Source organism: Pseudochaenichthys georgianus, chromosome 12 (assembly GCF_902827115.2).
Source record: "Pseudochaenichthys georgianus chromosome 12, fPseGeo1.2, whole genome shotgun sequence".
Taxonomy (NCBI): Eukaryota; Metazoa; Chordata; class Actinopteri; order Perciformes; family Channichthyidae; genus Pseudochaenichthys; species Pseudochaenichthys georgianus.
The window spans coordinates 4734171-4751251 of NC_047514.1; the positions used below are offsets into that span (position 1 = coordinate 4734171).

At 42.0% G+C, this 17081-nt stretch overlaps 1 protein-coding gene across 3 annotated transcripts in view; it reads left to right on the plus strand.

The window, feature by feature from the left end:
• The window catches only part of whrna (whirlin a), a 201616-nt gene that overhangs the window by 114100 nt on the left and 70435 nt on the right, over window positions 1-17081 (plus strand). For 2 of the 3 annotated variants that reach the window (XM_034095925.2, XM_034095927.2), the window contains exon 3: window positions 2652-2777. The exons of the other annotated variant lie outside the window; for it this stretch is intronic. In XM_034095925.2, coding sequence (XP_033951816.1) covers window positions 2652-2777 — 126 coding nt within the window. The remainder of the gene's footprint in view (window positions 1-2651; window positions 2778-17081) is intronic. 3 annotated transcript variants of the gene reach the window in all.

Sequence of the window (17081 nt, forward strand, 5' to 3'; positions counted from 1 at the left end):
ATCCTTTTCGCTGGTGGTTAAAACAAATATGGTTTGATTTGAAAGGTGACTTAATGCTGGAGGCTGCATAACACACTACTGTCATTTTAATTAAAAGTCAGGTAATAATTGGCCTTTTTCAATCATGGTCTTACTGTATGCTGGTCCTGGCCTGATTCTGTCAACAGTGAAAGTTGGTTACCTGGCTAAGAAGTTGAGGTTTGTATTCCGTCGCTCTTCATCAGCTCACAGTGGTTAATCCTGACTCTTCAATTACCCCCCTGCAATATTTCAAAACCATTTGCTGTCAACAAATGTGAAGAAGGCTGTCCTCTGGTTTTGGAGATGCACTTTTGATGAACGCTATTGGTCACTGTAAGGCTCCCTTAAAAAACGCACTGCATTTTCCTGACTACTTCCATTCTAAGTCAACGCCAGTTCGAAGCTTTAATGTGAGGCTGCAGAAGAAGGACATGTTCGTACTCATTGACATGTTATCTCTGAATGTCACTTCAAACACCCTTGTTCGTAATATTGCAAACATACATATATTCCAATACTTTCATCCTGGGCAATAAGAAAGAAAGAAAGACTTACAAATCCTAGAGGGGAATTTCAATTCTTCACTCTTTTATTTTTTTACAAATACAAAGGTTGAAATACACACATGGACACGCAGTTGGGGGTTCGGTGCCTAGCTCAAGGGCAGCTTGTCAGTGCTCAGGAGGTGGACTGTAAATCATATGTGGTGGAATCGTGCCTTGAACTGGCGACCCTATCAGTTTCAGAGCCATATCCCTACGGACTGAGCTAATGCTGCCCCTATAAGCTCAAACACTGTTGTGTAACGTCATTCGGCGATAGATATAAAACAACGTTGATTTAAATGGAAATCGTCCAGATTGACACTTAATTACAACATTTGACAATCACCATGATGTAATGTTGTGTGCCAAGAACAAAGATGGCTTTGACATGAGAAGATTACTGAATTAAGTGGTCTAAAGGCTCAGATAGCGGCTGAGTTGAGGGTAACTCTTGATGAGATGAGCCAGAGGCCCCAAACGAAAAATAGCATATTATACCTGATGGAATCACTGCCTGTGGGTTAGTATAACGCAGTTTTTATCAGACAAATTAACCCTTCATCAAACCCTATAGCCTCCGGAAAAGAGAGCAAATAGGCCTTCTCAAAGCTTTCAAAGGCTTTCATAGATCAAGCCGGGCTGGGAGGTTAAGACCTGTAGTCTGTAGCTATACGATGTGTGGAAACCATTAGATCAAAGAGTTCTTGGCGAGCCACATTAGTATGGAAGTATATGTTGGCCAGTCCAATGATCTATTATGTCTAATGAGTTGTTGCAACAATTGTTGGGTGAACACCCATTTGTGACACAGATTTGGTTCTACATTTCCCAATTTTAAGATTTTAAGACATTCTTAAGACAAGATATTAAGACACTGAGACCTTGAGGATCGCCTATAAAAGAGTTCCAAGTACAGGTGAACCAACACAGAGTTAATTGAGCGTGGTAAAGATGTCTCTTGCAATAGTATAAGGATGTAAGCTTCCTGCTAAAGTACTGGATGAATACCAGGGGTAGTTGTCCAATTAATACCGGTTGGTGGATTATGTTATAATTAGAGCCGGGACTCGATTAAAACAATTAATCTAATTAATTAGAGGCTTTGTAATTAATTAATCGAAATGAATCGCATTTTTAATCAAATATACATATTTGACCTGAGAACAGTGAGAAGCAATTTTCACATGGATTATACTCCAAGTGGTCTACAGTCGAGTGCAGTCCAGTGAGCCAGGGAGTTGGTTATTTTCTCAGACGTGGACTTACTTATCCTGGCCCTGAAACCAGTCATCTGGTTGAGTGTGGGTTGGGTCAGGGTGTGGTTCCTTGCACTCGGAGTCGGGCTAACGTCCACGCTAGCTGCTACATGCTTTGCATTTAGGTGATACTTTAGGCTTGATGTGCTGCGGTGATATGCAAATTCTTTTTTGCATAATTTGCACACAACCGTGCTCTTGTCGACGCTTCCATCCGTCCGTTTTTTAAAACAAAATGTCCCATCCACGGGGCCGACCAAAGCGGTCTCATCAGCTTGTTCGTTCATGTTTGACTATTGTTCACCGTGGTTTGTTGTTGTTTGAAGTCCCATGCTGAAGTCATGAACGTTAGTTGGTGCTCCAGTATAATCGGTACGCCTGAAACTCATCCAGTGAGAAACGTTCCGCTGTGCAAAAATAAGTGCGATTAAAATGCGTTAATTTTTGTGTAATTAATTAATCTTAATTAACGCGTTAAAGTCCCGGCCCTAGTTATAATGGTTGCTCTCTTATCACAGGGATTGAAATGGATGAGTCTTGTAAACAGACAGATTGACCAATTCAAACACTCCTTTCTCCAATCAGAACGAAATCCCTTTTTATTAATAGCTCTGAGGCACCACACTGAAACTCTATTTTCATCCGGCAAATCCCAGCTCAGAGCAGGGCTGTCCTTTCTTTTATGCGGTGTGTTTCACATTTCCATTTCAATGTGAGCAGCCCCACAGCTCAATTGAGACCGTAAATGTCATTTGAAGTGTCTGGTTCGTTTAAATATTTAACCCCTGCTTCTGCCGTCTTTGTCTCTTTCTCTTTCTGTCTTTCATAGGTCAACTTGGTGTTGGACGACGGCCGGTCTCTGGGTCTGATGATCCGGGGGGGGGCAGAATATGCGCTGGGGATTTACATCACGGGCGTGGACCAGGGATCAGCAGCAGAGTGTGGAGGACTCAAGGTATTACTTTAATCAATCTTACACTTGCAGCCTCACACACCGCCTCACTTCGATCTAACACACGAAACTGTGAGTTTGAGATAATAATGGTCTTGCAATGGAGTGCGAACAATGACTCTCTCCCTCTCTCTCAAGTGGTGCAAGTAGGACGCATCTTTGTAGCTTATCATTTATTAACCGTAAATGCAACTTCCAGAAGTATGAAGCTAATCCCCGTCTATATACTAAATACATAACGGTCAAGTGACTTCAGGTCGCCACCGCTAAGCTAACAATGGCTAATGTTTGATGTGATTATGTTCAGTAGTCTCGTTCAGCTTATAGAACACATAGAAGCTTCAGGCATTCACTGGTTGGGTTTTTACTGCTGTATTGTTAGGTTGTAGATCAAAACGTGATAATCTTATAAGCTTGTACAGACCTTGGATCAGGCATCTAACGAAAACCACATTACAAAAAACATTGACCTAAAGACGAGCGAACTAGAAGTGCTGAGTCGCTGACACATTTCTGGGTTATAGGTTCCGATTTCTTAGGCCTTTCAGCACATTTATCCTCACACAGGTTTCGTTCCTAATACGTGTATACTGAAAAAGAAGCTGTAGCCTGTGAATTTAGGTTTTTTTAACTCTCTGTAAGCCATAGCGACAATATTTTTCAGTTTCATCTCACAGGCCATACGACTAAACCTGAACTTTGAAACAACATCCATAACATTAATCTGGCTGCTACTTAGAAATTATTTATCTAATATATCATATTCCAATAACTTGTATAGACACTATTTCACTTTTTTTTTTTACTATTTTTCTTTTTGTATTTATTATTTACTTGCACTATTTCTTTCTGAGCCTGTGACCTAAGATTGTCATTGTCATAACTACACTGTAGCTATGTTCGTATGACCAATAAAAGCCTTGAACATTGAACCTTGATTAGGACTATTTCGTAAATAATAGGATATTTTCTTGCAGCTTGTGAAGCTGACAATTGAGCGGCCCGACCAAGCAAGGAGGCAGAGGCAGAACGTCCAAAAATATAACCCGGCGTGGGCATTTATTAAAAACATGGGCACAAAGTTCACCGCCTCAATCTGCGGTTCTCCTTTCACCCATCCTGCAGCCACAAGGATCTCACACACACACCCAGCCCTCTCAACAGACAGGGCAACAGAGCCTAAATACCCACCCTCCAATCATCACAACAAGACACAGGTGAGGGGGGAGGAGACACCACAGGACACCAGGTGCACACAATCATCAGCCACAGACAACCTATACTGTGCAATCACGCTAACAAAGTGCCATACCACCCGGCCTGAAGCCGTCAGTCCATAGTGACGAAGCCACCTTCGCCACACAGCTGTGGGTCCATTTTCCAGGAAGCACACATTTTAGTTGAATTTCATCTCTAAATATCCTCAGTTATTGCAATTGGGCTCGGTCGCTCAATATCTTTGACAATAAAGAGGATCTATTGATCCAGTGGCCTTGTATGTTGGACAAAGAGTGAAGCTGTGGAGTAAATGATCTTCCTGTGAGGCGCACTTTCTATACAAAGGAGAGACCACTGGAAAGATTTGATATAACAGTTACTTCCTGTGTATGATTTGAAACCCATTAAAAACAGGGACGTACATTTAAAGAGTTTATCGACTATAACATCCGTTCAGCATTTTGTATCTACGCTGTACACACCAACAACCCAGAACCCTCCTTCAAACAAAAGAAACGCTCGTTATATGAAATAAGCTTTTTTAGTGTGCATCCGTAAAACGTTATTTGATTTGACATCCTGAGGGGGCTGACATTGCTCTCACCTGCTGTCCTAACAGGGATGTCAGAGCCCAGGATCAGGTGCAGAGCAGCTGCTGGGGATTTAAAGTAGGACATTAAAAAGTGCAGAAAAGCCATGAGGGATCAGGCTGTATCCGCACTGGGCCCCTCTAAGATTAGATCCCTCCGTCTAACCAGTGAAACATCTACAATATCTCTGTCCTGAGAGGACATTTCTTTTTTTAAATATGTCAGTCACAGAGATAGGACAATGCACCGAGTTATTTCAATATGCCACTTTCTCTCCTTTCAAAAGTGATGTTGATGTACTACTTTGGGCTATTTTCTGGCATGTTGATTTTCCTTTTCTTCTCCACCGGACAGGCTGTTAAAAAAACAATTGATTTTAGTTGTGTGAACAAATTCAAAAGTAGCATATGGTGCTTGTTGGATGCATTGTACTGTGAATACACTGCCTTCACATTGGGCATCAAGTCCTGACAAGTCAACTTTTTCACTTTTTTCGTAGTAACACTTAGGAATAGTTTCTTGAACATATGTACGTTGTCCCTATGAGAGACGGAATGAGGGAATGAACAATGCTATTCATTTTCAAAACATCCTTAAATTGCTGGAGAGATATGTTGTAGTTGGGGTTGCTATTATAATTGTGTAACAAATGGCATACTGTAATACATCTATAAAAACCAGATAAATAGATTCCAGATACGGGAACAGGCAGTTACACAACATACAAATATCATCCTGAAAATGAGCATACTATAGTATAGCCCCTTTCATACATGTGTTCACCATATTGGGCCTTATGATAAAACAATGATTAATCTCTCCAATATTGTGAATCCTACATTCATTGAGTGTGTTGCTGTTAACAGAGACTCGAGTGTGCAATATAGTAAAAACACATCACTGATAAACCAGAACAAATTAGATTTGTACTAAAGGCTTTATAACCTTTTTGTATCCCTCTATATTCTTACGCTCCGACTCTCACGATCATCCACATGGTCTTTCTCTCTCTGTCTCTCTCTCCCCCAGGGGAGTACAGAACCTTTAAACATTAGGTTAATACTCTGCCAAGCCTCGAGCAATCTATACAGTAGTTGCCAGTAAAATAATTATAAATCACACTTCCCAAAGTATGACCTACAAGCGTCACTGTACAGCAGCAGTTGCTTTATGTAATCTACATTGCCGGTTCACCCCTCTCTTCACGGCTCCGTCTAATACATATTGTGTATTTGTTGTTTCAAAACACATAAGTACGACATCAAACATAAACAGGGTACATACTGATTCTTTAATTTCCAAGGTATTAAATTGTCAAACCTTAGATTTCAGAGCAGCCTCCGTAGGTTTTGCTTACAGATGTGTGTTAGTCACGGTGACATGGCAACAGAAGGAGAGTGATGATGGACGCCTCTTCCCCTGAGCCCTTCATCTCACGCCTGTTAGTGGTCCGCCTGTCAACCAGCCAATTACACAGGCACCTATTAGACGGCCCACACAGGCACCCACACTCACACACAGCGTCTGTGTGTGGAGTGTTGTTAGCAACCAGAGAGGCTTCTGATTATTAAGAAAGGGAAGGAAAAACAGGAGGTAGAAAGGCTTTCATATCCAGTGATACGACGTGCACGTATACTGCTTTATTTAATATATGCTGCTTGCAAAGTGCCTTAGGTTTGCATTTTAGGATTTTTTTCGTGGCCACATTTTTCTCCCCTTACCTCTACCATAGACTATAAAGATCTCTACCCAATGTATGTGCCTATACAGTAGCCGCCTAATATTTTGCATACAATTCTGTAATTTCTAAATACTAAAAACAATTCAGATCGGCTTTCATTAAACCCTAAACGGGAAATCACATATAAATATTTGGGAAAACGTATTTATTGCTATTTTCTACATGACACTGTTATTATACCCATGTTACACATCAATACACCCCTATTACACCATGTTTTGCACCAATAGTACACCCTTAATATTCCCATGTTCCATTGCAACCATATTACACTGTTATTAGACACATAATGCACGGTAATTACACTGTTATTACACCCGTATTGAACCCAATATATCCCAGTGATGCTGTAATTAGACCCACTTTACACATGATATCACCCGTATTAGCCCATGTTACACTCTTATTGGACCAATATTACGTACTGCGTGTCAAATGACTGGTTAAAGGTAAAAAAACAACATAAAAAGGTCAACATAAAAACAAAACACAGACCACGTGGAGTCCTGAAAGGAACACACATAATAACAGGACACGTCACACACATTTCAAATAGAAATACAAGTAAATGTAAGAAGAGCGGTCTTCTTCATTAGTTTTTTAAAAGCTTAATAGAAGAAGTCTGTCAAATATAACAAACTATTGCATTGAGATAGGGTTTTGGAGTTCGAATGATACGTTTCTTATTTAATAAAACATGAAATAAAAAAAAATTCCCCACATGTTCATTCATGAGAACATCAGACCTCTGAATGACTTTGTGCACTTAGATGATGCACTCTGGATTCACTAGAGACATAGATTCAGAGATAGAATATGTGTATCCACTTTTATCTTCATAATTTACACTCGGAGTGAAACATTTTTAGCCTTTCTAAGTTTTTTGTGGGAAGCCGCGTTGGCGTGATTTCTTATGCAAACACAAAGTATGCATACGCTTTTCCGTAACATTTCTTATTCAGTTTGCCTTGTTACTAAAATAGATAATGGGGAATGGAAGAGCAAACTGTTTACCAAGCTGTTTTATTTTTAGAAAACTTGCAAAACATTCCAATTATGTTAATGTTAATGTATTCATGCCTTGTCCTCAGTGTTTCCATATTACCGCTCGCAAATGGCAGCCGTTAACATTTTGATGATGAACCCCATGCTGTCTAGAGCCCAGGGTTCAACTGTCAGCAGGGAGGGAGCTGCACTGCGCTCAGATTAGACACATCCTCTGTTAAAAGGACGTCACATGGTGTGTACCAGCGTTGATCCGTAGTGTTTGATCATCTTAAACTGTGCGTACAGAAGCATCACTGCCTGTCGCGCCTGTTAAACGCTGCTTTTAACAACACGTCAGCCTAATGCAGCAGCATCAAAGCCTGGTTGGAGTGTCGTCTTGCTGGATACATATTAGAATATATTTGTTCCCCCCCCAAAAAACGGTGGTTGTCGCATATGTTCCTCAAAAGCTATTTCCAAGAACACATTCATTTTCTCAATTTTTTTTATCATTTTCATTTTCATCTCGCTGGGTTTCTTTTTCCCCACTATTTTCCGACATGTTATACTGAACAATTAATGCCAACTGTAATATTTAGTAGATCAGTTACAAGAAGTAAGTAAAGACATTTAGAAGAGGTTTAGCCATCACTTTTTTCACTAGAGTCTGGAGTTTGACCACCTGTAACTAGAAAACGTTTTTTGTTTTTTATTTAGCCTTTATTTATACAGGTGAATCTCATTGAGGCACAAGGTCTCATTCTCAAGAGAGACCTGTTCAGTGGTAACACCACCACACAAAGTTACAGACTTCCAGAAGCTACGGACACTAAACAGGACACTAAACCTCAGTGGCAGCTCCTAGGCTCTGGAATTCCCTCCCCCAAGATCTCCGTGACTCTGAGTCCCTCACAGTCTTTCAGTCCCGCCTCAAAACACATCTTTTCAACTCTGTCTACCCATAAGCCCCCCCCCCTCTCAATCAACTTCTTCTTGACTGCCTTTTTATTTTTTACTTACTTGTTTGCCTGTCCTTGTTTGTCTACCCTCCCTCATACTGTAAAGCGTCTTTGAGTTGTGAAAAGCGCTATATAAATAACATTTATTATTATTATTATTAAACACAGAGGCAACAATCAAATAAAACATCGTAAAAAGTGGTCAGATACAGTATAGCAGGTGCAAACACCCACAGATGACTTCTCCAGCTTTTTTAAAATGAGTATCAAACTGGTCAGCTTAAAGAGCCTGTGACACCATCCCAACAACTGTTGTGCAATGAAATATTGGGCTACTAGTAATCTCGAACCGTCAGTTTAAAAAAGAAAAAGCGATACCGTTCCGTTAAATATCAATAATTTCGAACATCGCGGGGAAATTCCTTCGACTCATTTTGAAGTTTTGGGGGAAGCCGGAAGTGACGTCAATGCGGGAACGCTTCGAGAGCCAAACACGGACAAAGTGTGTTGTCATGCGTAGAAATTGTGAATTACTGAGATTAGGCACGTTAATAACGTTTTAATGAAGGTGACTACAGTATATTCATATTTGTCAGTGCTTTCATGTCAATTCGGCGACATAAACATAAATGATCGTGGTGAAGATGATGATTACATTAGGATTAAAAATCGGGAGTGAGAGTCGGATGTGATATAAAAACAAATCGATTATTTTTGTAGTTGTAAACTCAAGTGGATGAAACTACATTTATTAGTGCTTTCATGTCAATTCGGCGAACATATGATACATTAAATGATCTTGAGGATGATGATTAAAAATCGTTTGTTTGAGCCGGTCTGCATTTCCTGATGAGAAAACAAACCGATGCTTTTTGTAGTTGTAGTAGTACACCAACGTGGATTAAACGTGTGGTTTTTTACCACAATGTTGGGGAAATTAATGGATAAAATGCACGGATTATTATTTTTATTCCCACTCCGATCGGGACACTAGGTCCACCGTTTCCCCGCAGCGAGGCTCCCCCCGTTGACAGTTTACGTGGGCTGGGTGCAGTGGCGGACTGGCCATCGGGACGAATCCCGATGGGCCGGTCGGAAAAGTCACTAGCACATCCCCCATAGGCGGCGCGTGAGGCTCAGGTTTGAGAAGGCTAAATAACTTATTTTACCTGACGCTGCCCGCCTCCGGCGTCTATGGAAAAGAGATCAACTCAGTGTGCGGAGTTTAAATCTCTCAAGTCATATTACAGGATAAAGGAAATACAGTTTAAACTGCCGTATGCAGAGAAGACGCCGACGTGTCGCACTTATCATTCATATTACATCATCAATCAGATCATCGATCATATAATATCATAATATATCATATATTTCCTTATCCGAGTCAGCTTCTCCAGCCTCACCTGGCCGTGCAACACTCAGTGTCACATACCGGATGCAGAAGTATTATTTTAAGCAACACATTATGTTGACGAAACACTCGAGACAAATGAAATTAGAGTCAGATCCACTCGTGTCTTAGACGTGAACGCGCTCTCAGCTGGAGAGAGAAACCCTGGCTTGATTTACCGAGTTGATAACCAGCGTCGTAGGACCGCTTAGCGAGATCAATCAATCAATCAATCAATCAATCAATCAATCAATCAATCAATCAATCAATCAATCAATGTTTATTTATAGCCCAATATCACAAATGTTACATTTGTCTCAGTGGTCTTCACAGTGTGTACAGAATATCAGTATGACAATACGACACCCTCTGTCCTTAGACCCTCACATCGTACAAGGAAACACTTCCGGAGAAAACCCAGTTTAAAGGGAAAAAATGGGAGAAACCTCAGGGAGAGCAACAGAGGAGGGATCCCTCTCCCAGGACGGACAGACGTGCAATAGATGCCGTGTGTAAATTGAAAAGATAATACATTTGCAACATGTTTAATTTTCTCGTTTGTTAGTTTGTTGTTGTTAGTTTGTTTGTTACTCAAACATATCCAGGGTCTGTTGAACTGGCTTCGTAGTACAGGGCACAGGTGGCTAGCAGCGCTAAGGTCAAAGACACAGACATCATTATATTTGTATTTTACCAGGATGCAGTGACACAAATATTTACATATTTACATTTACTATCTACAGCACCCGCCGCCCCTGACATCCCCCACTCCCCCCGTTGACAATTTACTAGCGGTACCGAAGTGGGCCGGTCGAGAGTCCCGGGATGATTTGTAGTCCCATTCCACCACTGGCTACATGACCATATGATCGCCCATATTGACGCACCTCATTCCTAAACTTCTAACAGATACAACATAAACCGATCCTTCAGCCTCATATGAGCTCTCAGACACGTTCAACATTAACCTGTCATCGCTGTCTGAGCGTGCTGCTGTGTGCACCGTCGTGCGTTTACATCTGACTGTATATATATAAAGGTTTACATGCAGATGCTGGGATCCTGGACCGTGCAGCTGGAGCGCTGTGCCCGCAATGACGTCACCCATCATTTGGCGGGACTTGAAGAATCCGCGAGAAGATCCAGGAAATGGTCAACATTGAAGGGCAGATTAATGGTTATCAAAGTACAAATATCCAAAATCAGTTCAGTAACGGTTTTCAAGGGGACAATATGTACTCAAATTGATGGGTTTGGATGATGGGGGAAAACCGTGTCACAGGCTCTTTAAGTTCCTGCTGAAGTGCGTTCTGGGTCGAGGGGGCAGAGACATGCTTTTTCCCCAAGCACCATCCGTACTGAGGGGACGACAGAGTGATGTCATTTTGAGATCGCAGGCTATAGCTGTACTGTTTGTGTGATATGTAAGTTAAGTTAAGTTAAAGCCTTTTATTGATTAAGTGATATGTGGAGGGGCAGCAGTCCAAGCATAGCGGCATCGATGAGTTTGTCCCAGTGCAGTGATCTGCGCATTGATAGTGATGTCCAGTTCACTAAAGAGTACAGCGTGCAGTATATCGTCAATTAGTTTGTTTTGCAGGTTAATTCCAAGCAGACGTTTTATATTTCATGCAAATTTGAGAATGTAAAAACATGTTTATACAGATGCATGACTTACAAGCCCTAGCCGACAGTATGCAGCGACGTTGCGGTGACGTGCTTGTAACTTCAGAGAGAACATCTTAAATGTATTCTTTTTGTGTCCAAGTGCGCAACTAAAAGGACTGTCTTTGATAGACTCTGCACACCCTGCTGTCTTGTACCTGAGCAGCGTGTTCATGGAGATGAACACGCTGCTCAACTTGTCCTTGACCCTAGTAGAACATGTTGTTCCAAAGTGTGGCTTTTTAGGCTTTGTATACCCACGAGAGGCACCACCATGCCTGTTTGTAACAAAGAGCAAAGGATACGACGCAGCAGACGGGTGTTGTTGGCATTACTTTCACTAACCTCTCTATTACTCTGTCCTTCTGATGTTCTTAAAGTGTTATCTGCCTGGATGGAAAATGTGACCTTTATCTTTCATTTTTTCAAAGAAGAGAAAGTTATATGACCTGCAGAACACATTTTAGTTAGGTCTGTGTCCGGGTTGAAAGATAGTGTGTTCCACTGGGCTACACTCTACATGGCTTGGCGACAGCATGGAAAGCAAACAAAATGTGTGTTCTTCAAATTTGTTCAGCGTTATTGCCAGATTTGCAGCCGGGCGGACATCTAGGTCCTAAGCTTGTTTTTTGTTTGCTCATAACTGAATAATTGATTGTCTTGGAGTTGAACCAGGCATCATTGAAATTAAGCACACTTGTGAGAGTACAGCGGTTGGTTTATGAAACACTGTTCTGCTTATCTTAACAGGGATGAGACGGCACTTCTGACGTTATTACCTCTGTGCAACCTCTTTCTTTGGGATGTTAGCCTTTGCCGACCATTGACATGCACACAAACCTATATACCACACTACAGGAAAGGGTACCCCCTATTAATTGTTGTGTTCTAATAATAAAAAATAAATAATGTTCTGATGAGTTTGTGGGATAATTCACACCAAAGCTTCCTTAATTTGGAACGCAGATATCATTGTGTTGATCAAACACTCTGAGAAATCAAATACGAAACATATCTTTGTTATTTTGACAACTGAAAAACAAGCAGGTTATAGTCAGGGAGGGAGGATGTTAACTTGTTGCTTGTTTTACAGAGCAAAGCGTGTTTATTGATGAAGTCAGACTTCTCAGGCGTTCTCATTCCTTGGTACCAGAGTGATGTTGACGCTGTGTGGCAGATAACTGTGTGGATAATTGCTTTGCATGGCCTTTGGTTTCTCTGCGCTAGTGAAGACCAGTCATGTCAGGCTGAGGGTGGTGATCTTGATGTGGGTGTTATGAATAGTGTGCCCACTCGGCTCAGCTGTAGCTGCTGCGCACTGAAGCCTGTGACTGGCATACAAATATCTTCCTTATTATCTGGAGGGACGGTTAGTATCATGCAACACCTCTATCATATAAGAAAACTACTAGACACATACTTGTGGGTAGCTTCAAAAGAACAAATCATCAGTTGCTATATCAATATTATCAAGTGATATTCGACATGTGTTGTTACAAAACCCTCCCAGTGCAGACAGAGATATGATAGGAGTCGTTTACAGGGTTTAAATGGATGAATGTTGGACTTTGGACCGGGTTTGCATTATTTTAGCAATTTCTTCACTGCATTTTTTTTTCTTATACGAAATAGAGCCACGCAGCTAACTCTGAATGTAAGTACCGTGTATCTGATAACTTACAAGGATCCATTGCGCATCCTAAGTAGCGTCATAAACATCCTCAGGGTGCACACTCGTGCAAAGGCATCCCTGATTGTCAGGGCTCAGCAGGAGAAGACGCTGCCTCATCACTGCCACGACGCCACCGTTTCTTACCCGGCAGCAGACTGTCTTTACCGTCTGCGTCCGTGCGCTGCTTTTCATCTGGCTACTGTGACTTTGATGGATGACTTGTATCGCTCCTAGGCTTCTATAATCATTACAGCAGCGACATGTCACGTCCTCGCCCTTCAGTCTTGGGGAAAATGATAGCTCGGCTGTGTAAATGTTGCCACAACCCTTTTTTGCCACTTCTGACAGGAAGCCTCATAAAAAGCTTTGTTGTGTAATGTTGGCGTGTGTAGCATTAGTAATGTGGCCCGATGACATGTATTACATTAGTGTCAACATACAAGTTAATGTAAATGCCTTTTATGTTTGTAAGTTCTTTCATTTTGATCATCGATCATGTAGCTGATGCTTTTATCCAACTAAAGTGCAATACACCAGTAAGATACAAACTCGGAACACAAAGAAACATGAAGGTACATTAGCTTCAAACCAGCAAAACCATTGTAAGTGCAGGTGCATTTGTTTCAAAAGGGCTAAACCCTTTAAGTGCTACCATTCTACTTAGTGTTATATGTGATGGCTAAGGTAGAGGCGAGACAGGTGGGTTTTCAGTCTGCGGCGGAACATGTGACTTTCTGCTGTTCTGATGGGTAATCATTCCACCATTTTGAAGCGAGGATAGCAAACAGGCATGTTCTTGTCGAGAGGTTCTTCGGTCCAACTTGTAGTGAGGGAATAGCGAGCTGATTGGTTGATGTGTAGCGAATGGCACGTGCTGGAATGTTTGGTTTAACCATTTCCTGGATGAACGAAGGACTGGATCGATTTCCATCACGGCGGGCCAGTATAGTGTCTTGAAGCTGATCCGGGCAGCCGGTGAAGGGAGCGGAGGAGCGGTGTGGTGTTGGAGAACTTGTAGGTATATCTTCTGGGTGTGAAACACAGAGGTGTCAAAGGGTTAAGTAGGAAGTCCTTCAGTGACCCACAAGGCACACGCACTTCTTAAATGATGTGGTTTCCTTCAAATGTTGTCCGAACTGTCTGACCCGTGTGTCCGGGATGACTTCACAACTGCTCTTAAAGCTGTCGACATGTGATCCTTCACAAAAGACGCGTGGTACTGTTAGCTCTGAATATGACCTGAGACATACTTTGTCTCGTGGCCAAACTGCACTTCAGCCCACTCACTGCAATATAACGGAAGAGAAAGGTCAGTCCTGCCCAGTGCCCTTCTGATGACATCTGACTGGTCCGGTTTAATTTAATCAAAGCCGAGGGGAAAAGGTTAGGCCTCCTTCGATGTCAAAACATAAAGGTGACAAGAGAGGCAACTGAACACTGTTGAAATTCAATAAGACATTGTTTAGCTTTACCCATCGTTGTAGCCAACCATACATATAAATGGAGTATACACATGGACCTATCTAACTGAATAAAGAGAGTGCCAAGCACGTATGGATTAAGGCCAACTTTTTTCAATTTGCACAGAGGTGATTTTTCTATCCTCTCTGATGATAAAGCAATCCTGCTGAAAGAGCACAAAACAAATCAGGACAAAGAGGGCATTCTTGGCGAGCAACTGTGTGTGTGTGTGTGTGTGTGTGTGTGTGTGTGTGTGTGTGTGTGTGTGTGTGTGTGTGTGTGTGTGTGTGTGTGTGTGTGTGTGTGTGTGTGTGTGTGTGTGTGTGTGTGTGTGTGTGTGTGTGTGTGTGTGTGTGTGTGTGTGTGTGTGTGTGTGTGTGTGGGTGTGTGTGTGTGTGTGTGTGTGTGTGTGTGTGTGTGTGTGTGTGTGTGTGTGTGTGTGTGTGTGTGTGTGTGTGTGTGTGTGTGTGTGTGTGTGTGTGTGTGTGTGTGTGTGTGTGTGTGTCTCTAACCAGAACACATAGCCTTAGACAATGAAGAAGCATTACAGTATAGCAGCATCATTGTAACAGTGCTTTTGTGACCTGAAAAGTCTAAACATCTCAACTGATTGTTATAATGTTTTGGTTGAGCAGTACAAATACTGAAAATTGTTTGTGTGCTTTTTATTTTTATGAATTAATGTGTTTAATACACAAACGCAATTGTTGTCCAAGCAGAGTAAGCTAAATGAGCACCACGTTGATGTAATGCTACATTATAATGCTCCAATACAGAGTTGTGCAACTAAATGCAGTCTCATTCTGCTAAGTAGAACAAGTTGGGTTTTTTGGTGCTTTTATTCCGGTGGTACCGCAGTGTGTACTTCTGTATAGCTTGCAGGGTGACGTTTCCTTCCTACCCTCTGGCACCTCTTGAGATTGCCCTCAGTCAAGACAAAAGGATAGAAACACGCCTGCATTCCCATTTCTCTCCTAAACTCGCAATAAGAGGTACTTTGCTCATCAGGATTATTTATAGGCATACCTTTTGGATAATGTGCATGTTGTCCTATAGATGAGAGAAACCCATCTGGGTACTTTCCCTCCCTGTCCTGGCCACGCCTATTTTTGGCTGAAAATATCTGCTGACATTTGACTGGCAGGAAATACAAGTTATGACGTCTTCACCAATCGGATCAAAGACATTAAGATAACCGTGCATTGTTCATCTTCATGGAGCATATTAGGCATTTACATGTCTAATATGTGTAATATTTAATTGTAAAATTGTAAAAGCGCTCTAATTAAAAAATGTAATCCATTATTATTGTGGAGGAAACTTCTGTGTAGCAATGCAGTGGGAGTCACCGTCTCATGAAGGAGACACGGGACGAGCAGGAGTTCTGATGTCAAACACTGAGATTTAATACAAGCATCGGCCGGAGAAATTCACATCACAAGTCACGCAGTCAAAGGTTCTGACTGCACGGGTGGGTTGCCATGTCAAATCTGATCGGCCTCGCATCTTGGTAGAGCCTTTAACTAGTTTACCGAGAGCTAATCAGCATATTGGGGGAAGGTATCCGTGAACACCTGGAGACACTGAATCACTCATCTGACTCTATGGCTCTTGTGACCGAGAGTTGACCGGTCATAAAACTGATAATGACAGCAATAGCTGACACTTCCCATTCCTTAAGACAGATAACAGACTTAGGCTTCGTCGTAAATGTCAACAGGCCGAAAGGTCAAATATCTTAAGTAAAGACACAATTATTCCCTAACAATTATTATTATTATTATTATAACATTTAAAAACAATTGGCTTATCAGTGTTTTATGTTTTAATTAGGGCTGTCAAGTTAACGCGTTAATAACGCGTTAACGCAAAAAAAATTAACGCTACTAATTATTTTAACGTGATTAACGCATGTGTATTTTTTGTCCTCGGCCGCCCCGTAGTTTCAGAGCGCATCGAGTTTGAAATACCATCTACAAGCTGATGCTGCTGACAGCCCCGCTCCTGCTGCCCGCTTGTGGCAGACCACACTTCCACGCTCACCGGCAGGCACCGACTGGTCATCGGGAGGACCGGGAGGGTGTGTGTATGTGTGGCGCGAGCGAGGCACACCTTACGTGTTGTTGTTGTTAGCCTCTGGTGCTAGCTAGCTGCGCTAACGGATATAAGGAGCTGTTTCAATGAAAACAGAGAAGCGACATTTCACCACAACTGCGCCGAGCACTTGACTTGATGCAGGAAGCCAGACAGCGGGACATTGCACGAAAAGTCAGCACACTCAGCTCGGATAGTGCGCAACATGATTGCAGCATCCAGGCAGCTCCCGTTCGAGCATATGCCTTGAGCTGCACATAGCTCCAACGATCCATCACAGTGGCCCTTTCTCATTTCTCTAACTCCCCTCCTCGACTCCTATCCTCGAGACTTAGTCCCGCCCATAGGAGATGCGAACGGAGGAGTCGAGGAGGGGAGCCGAGGAGAGAGGAGTGGAAGCAGCAGGCGGTTAGAGAAATGAGAACTCCTCTCCTCTGAGCGGTTATTTTAAAGAGACGTCCATTAATGATGACAGGAGGCACAGCAGCCTCTGTCTGATGGACAGATGTGTTCATGATGACTTATATATT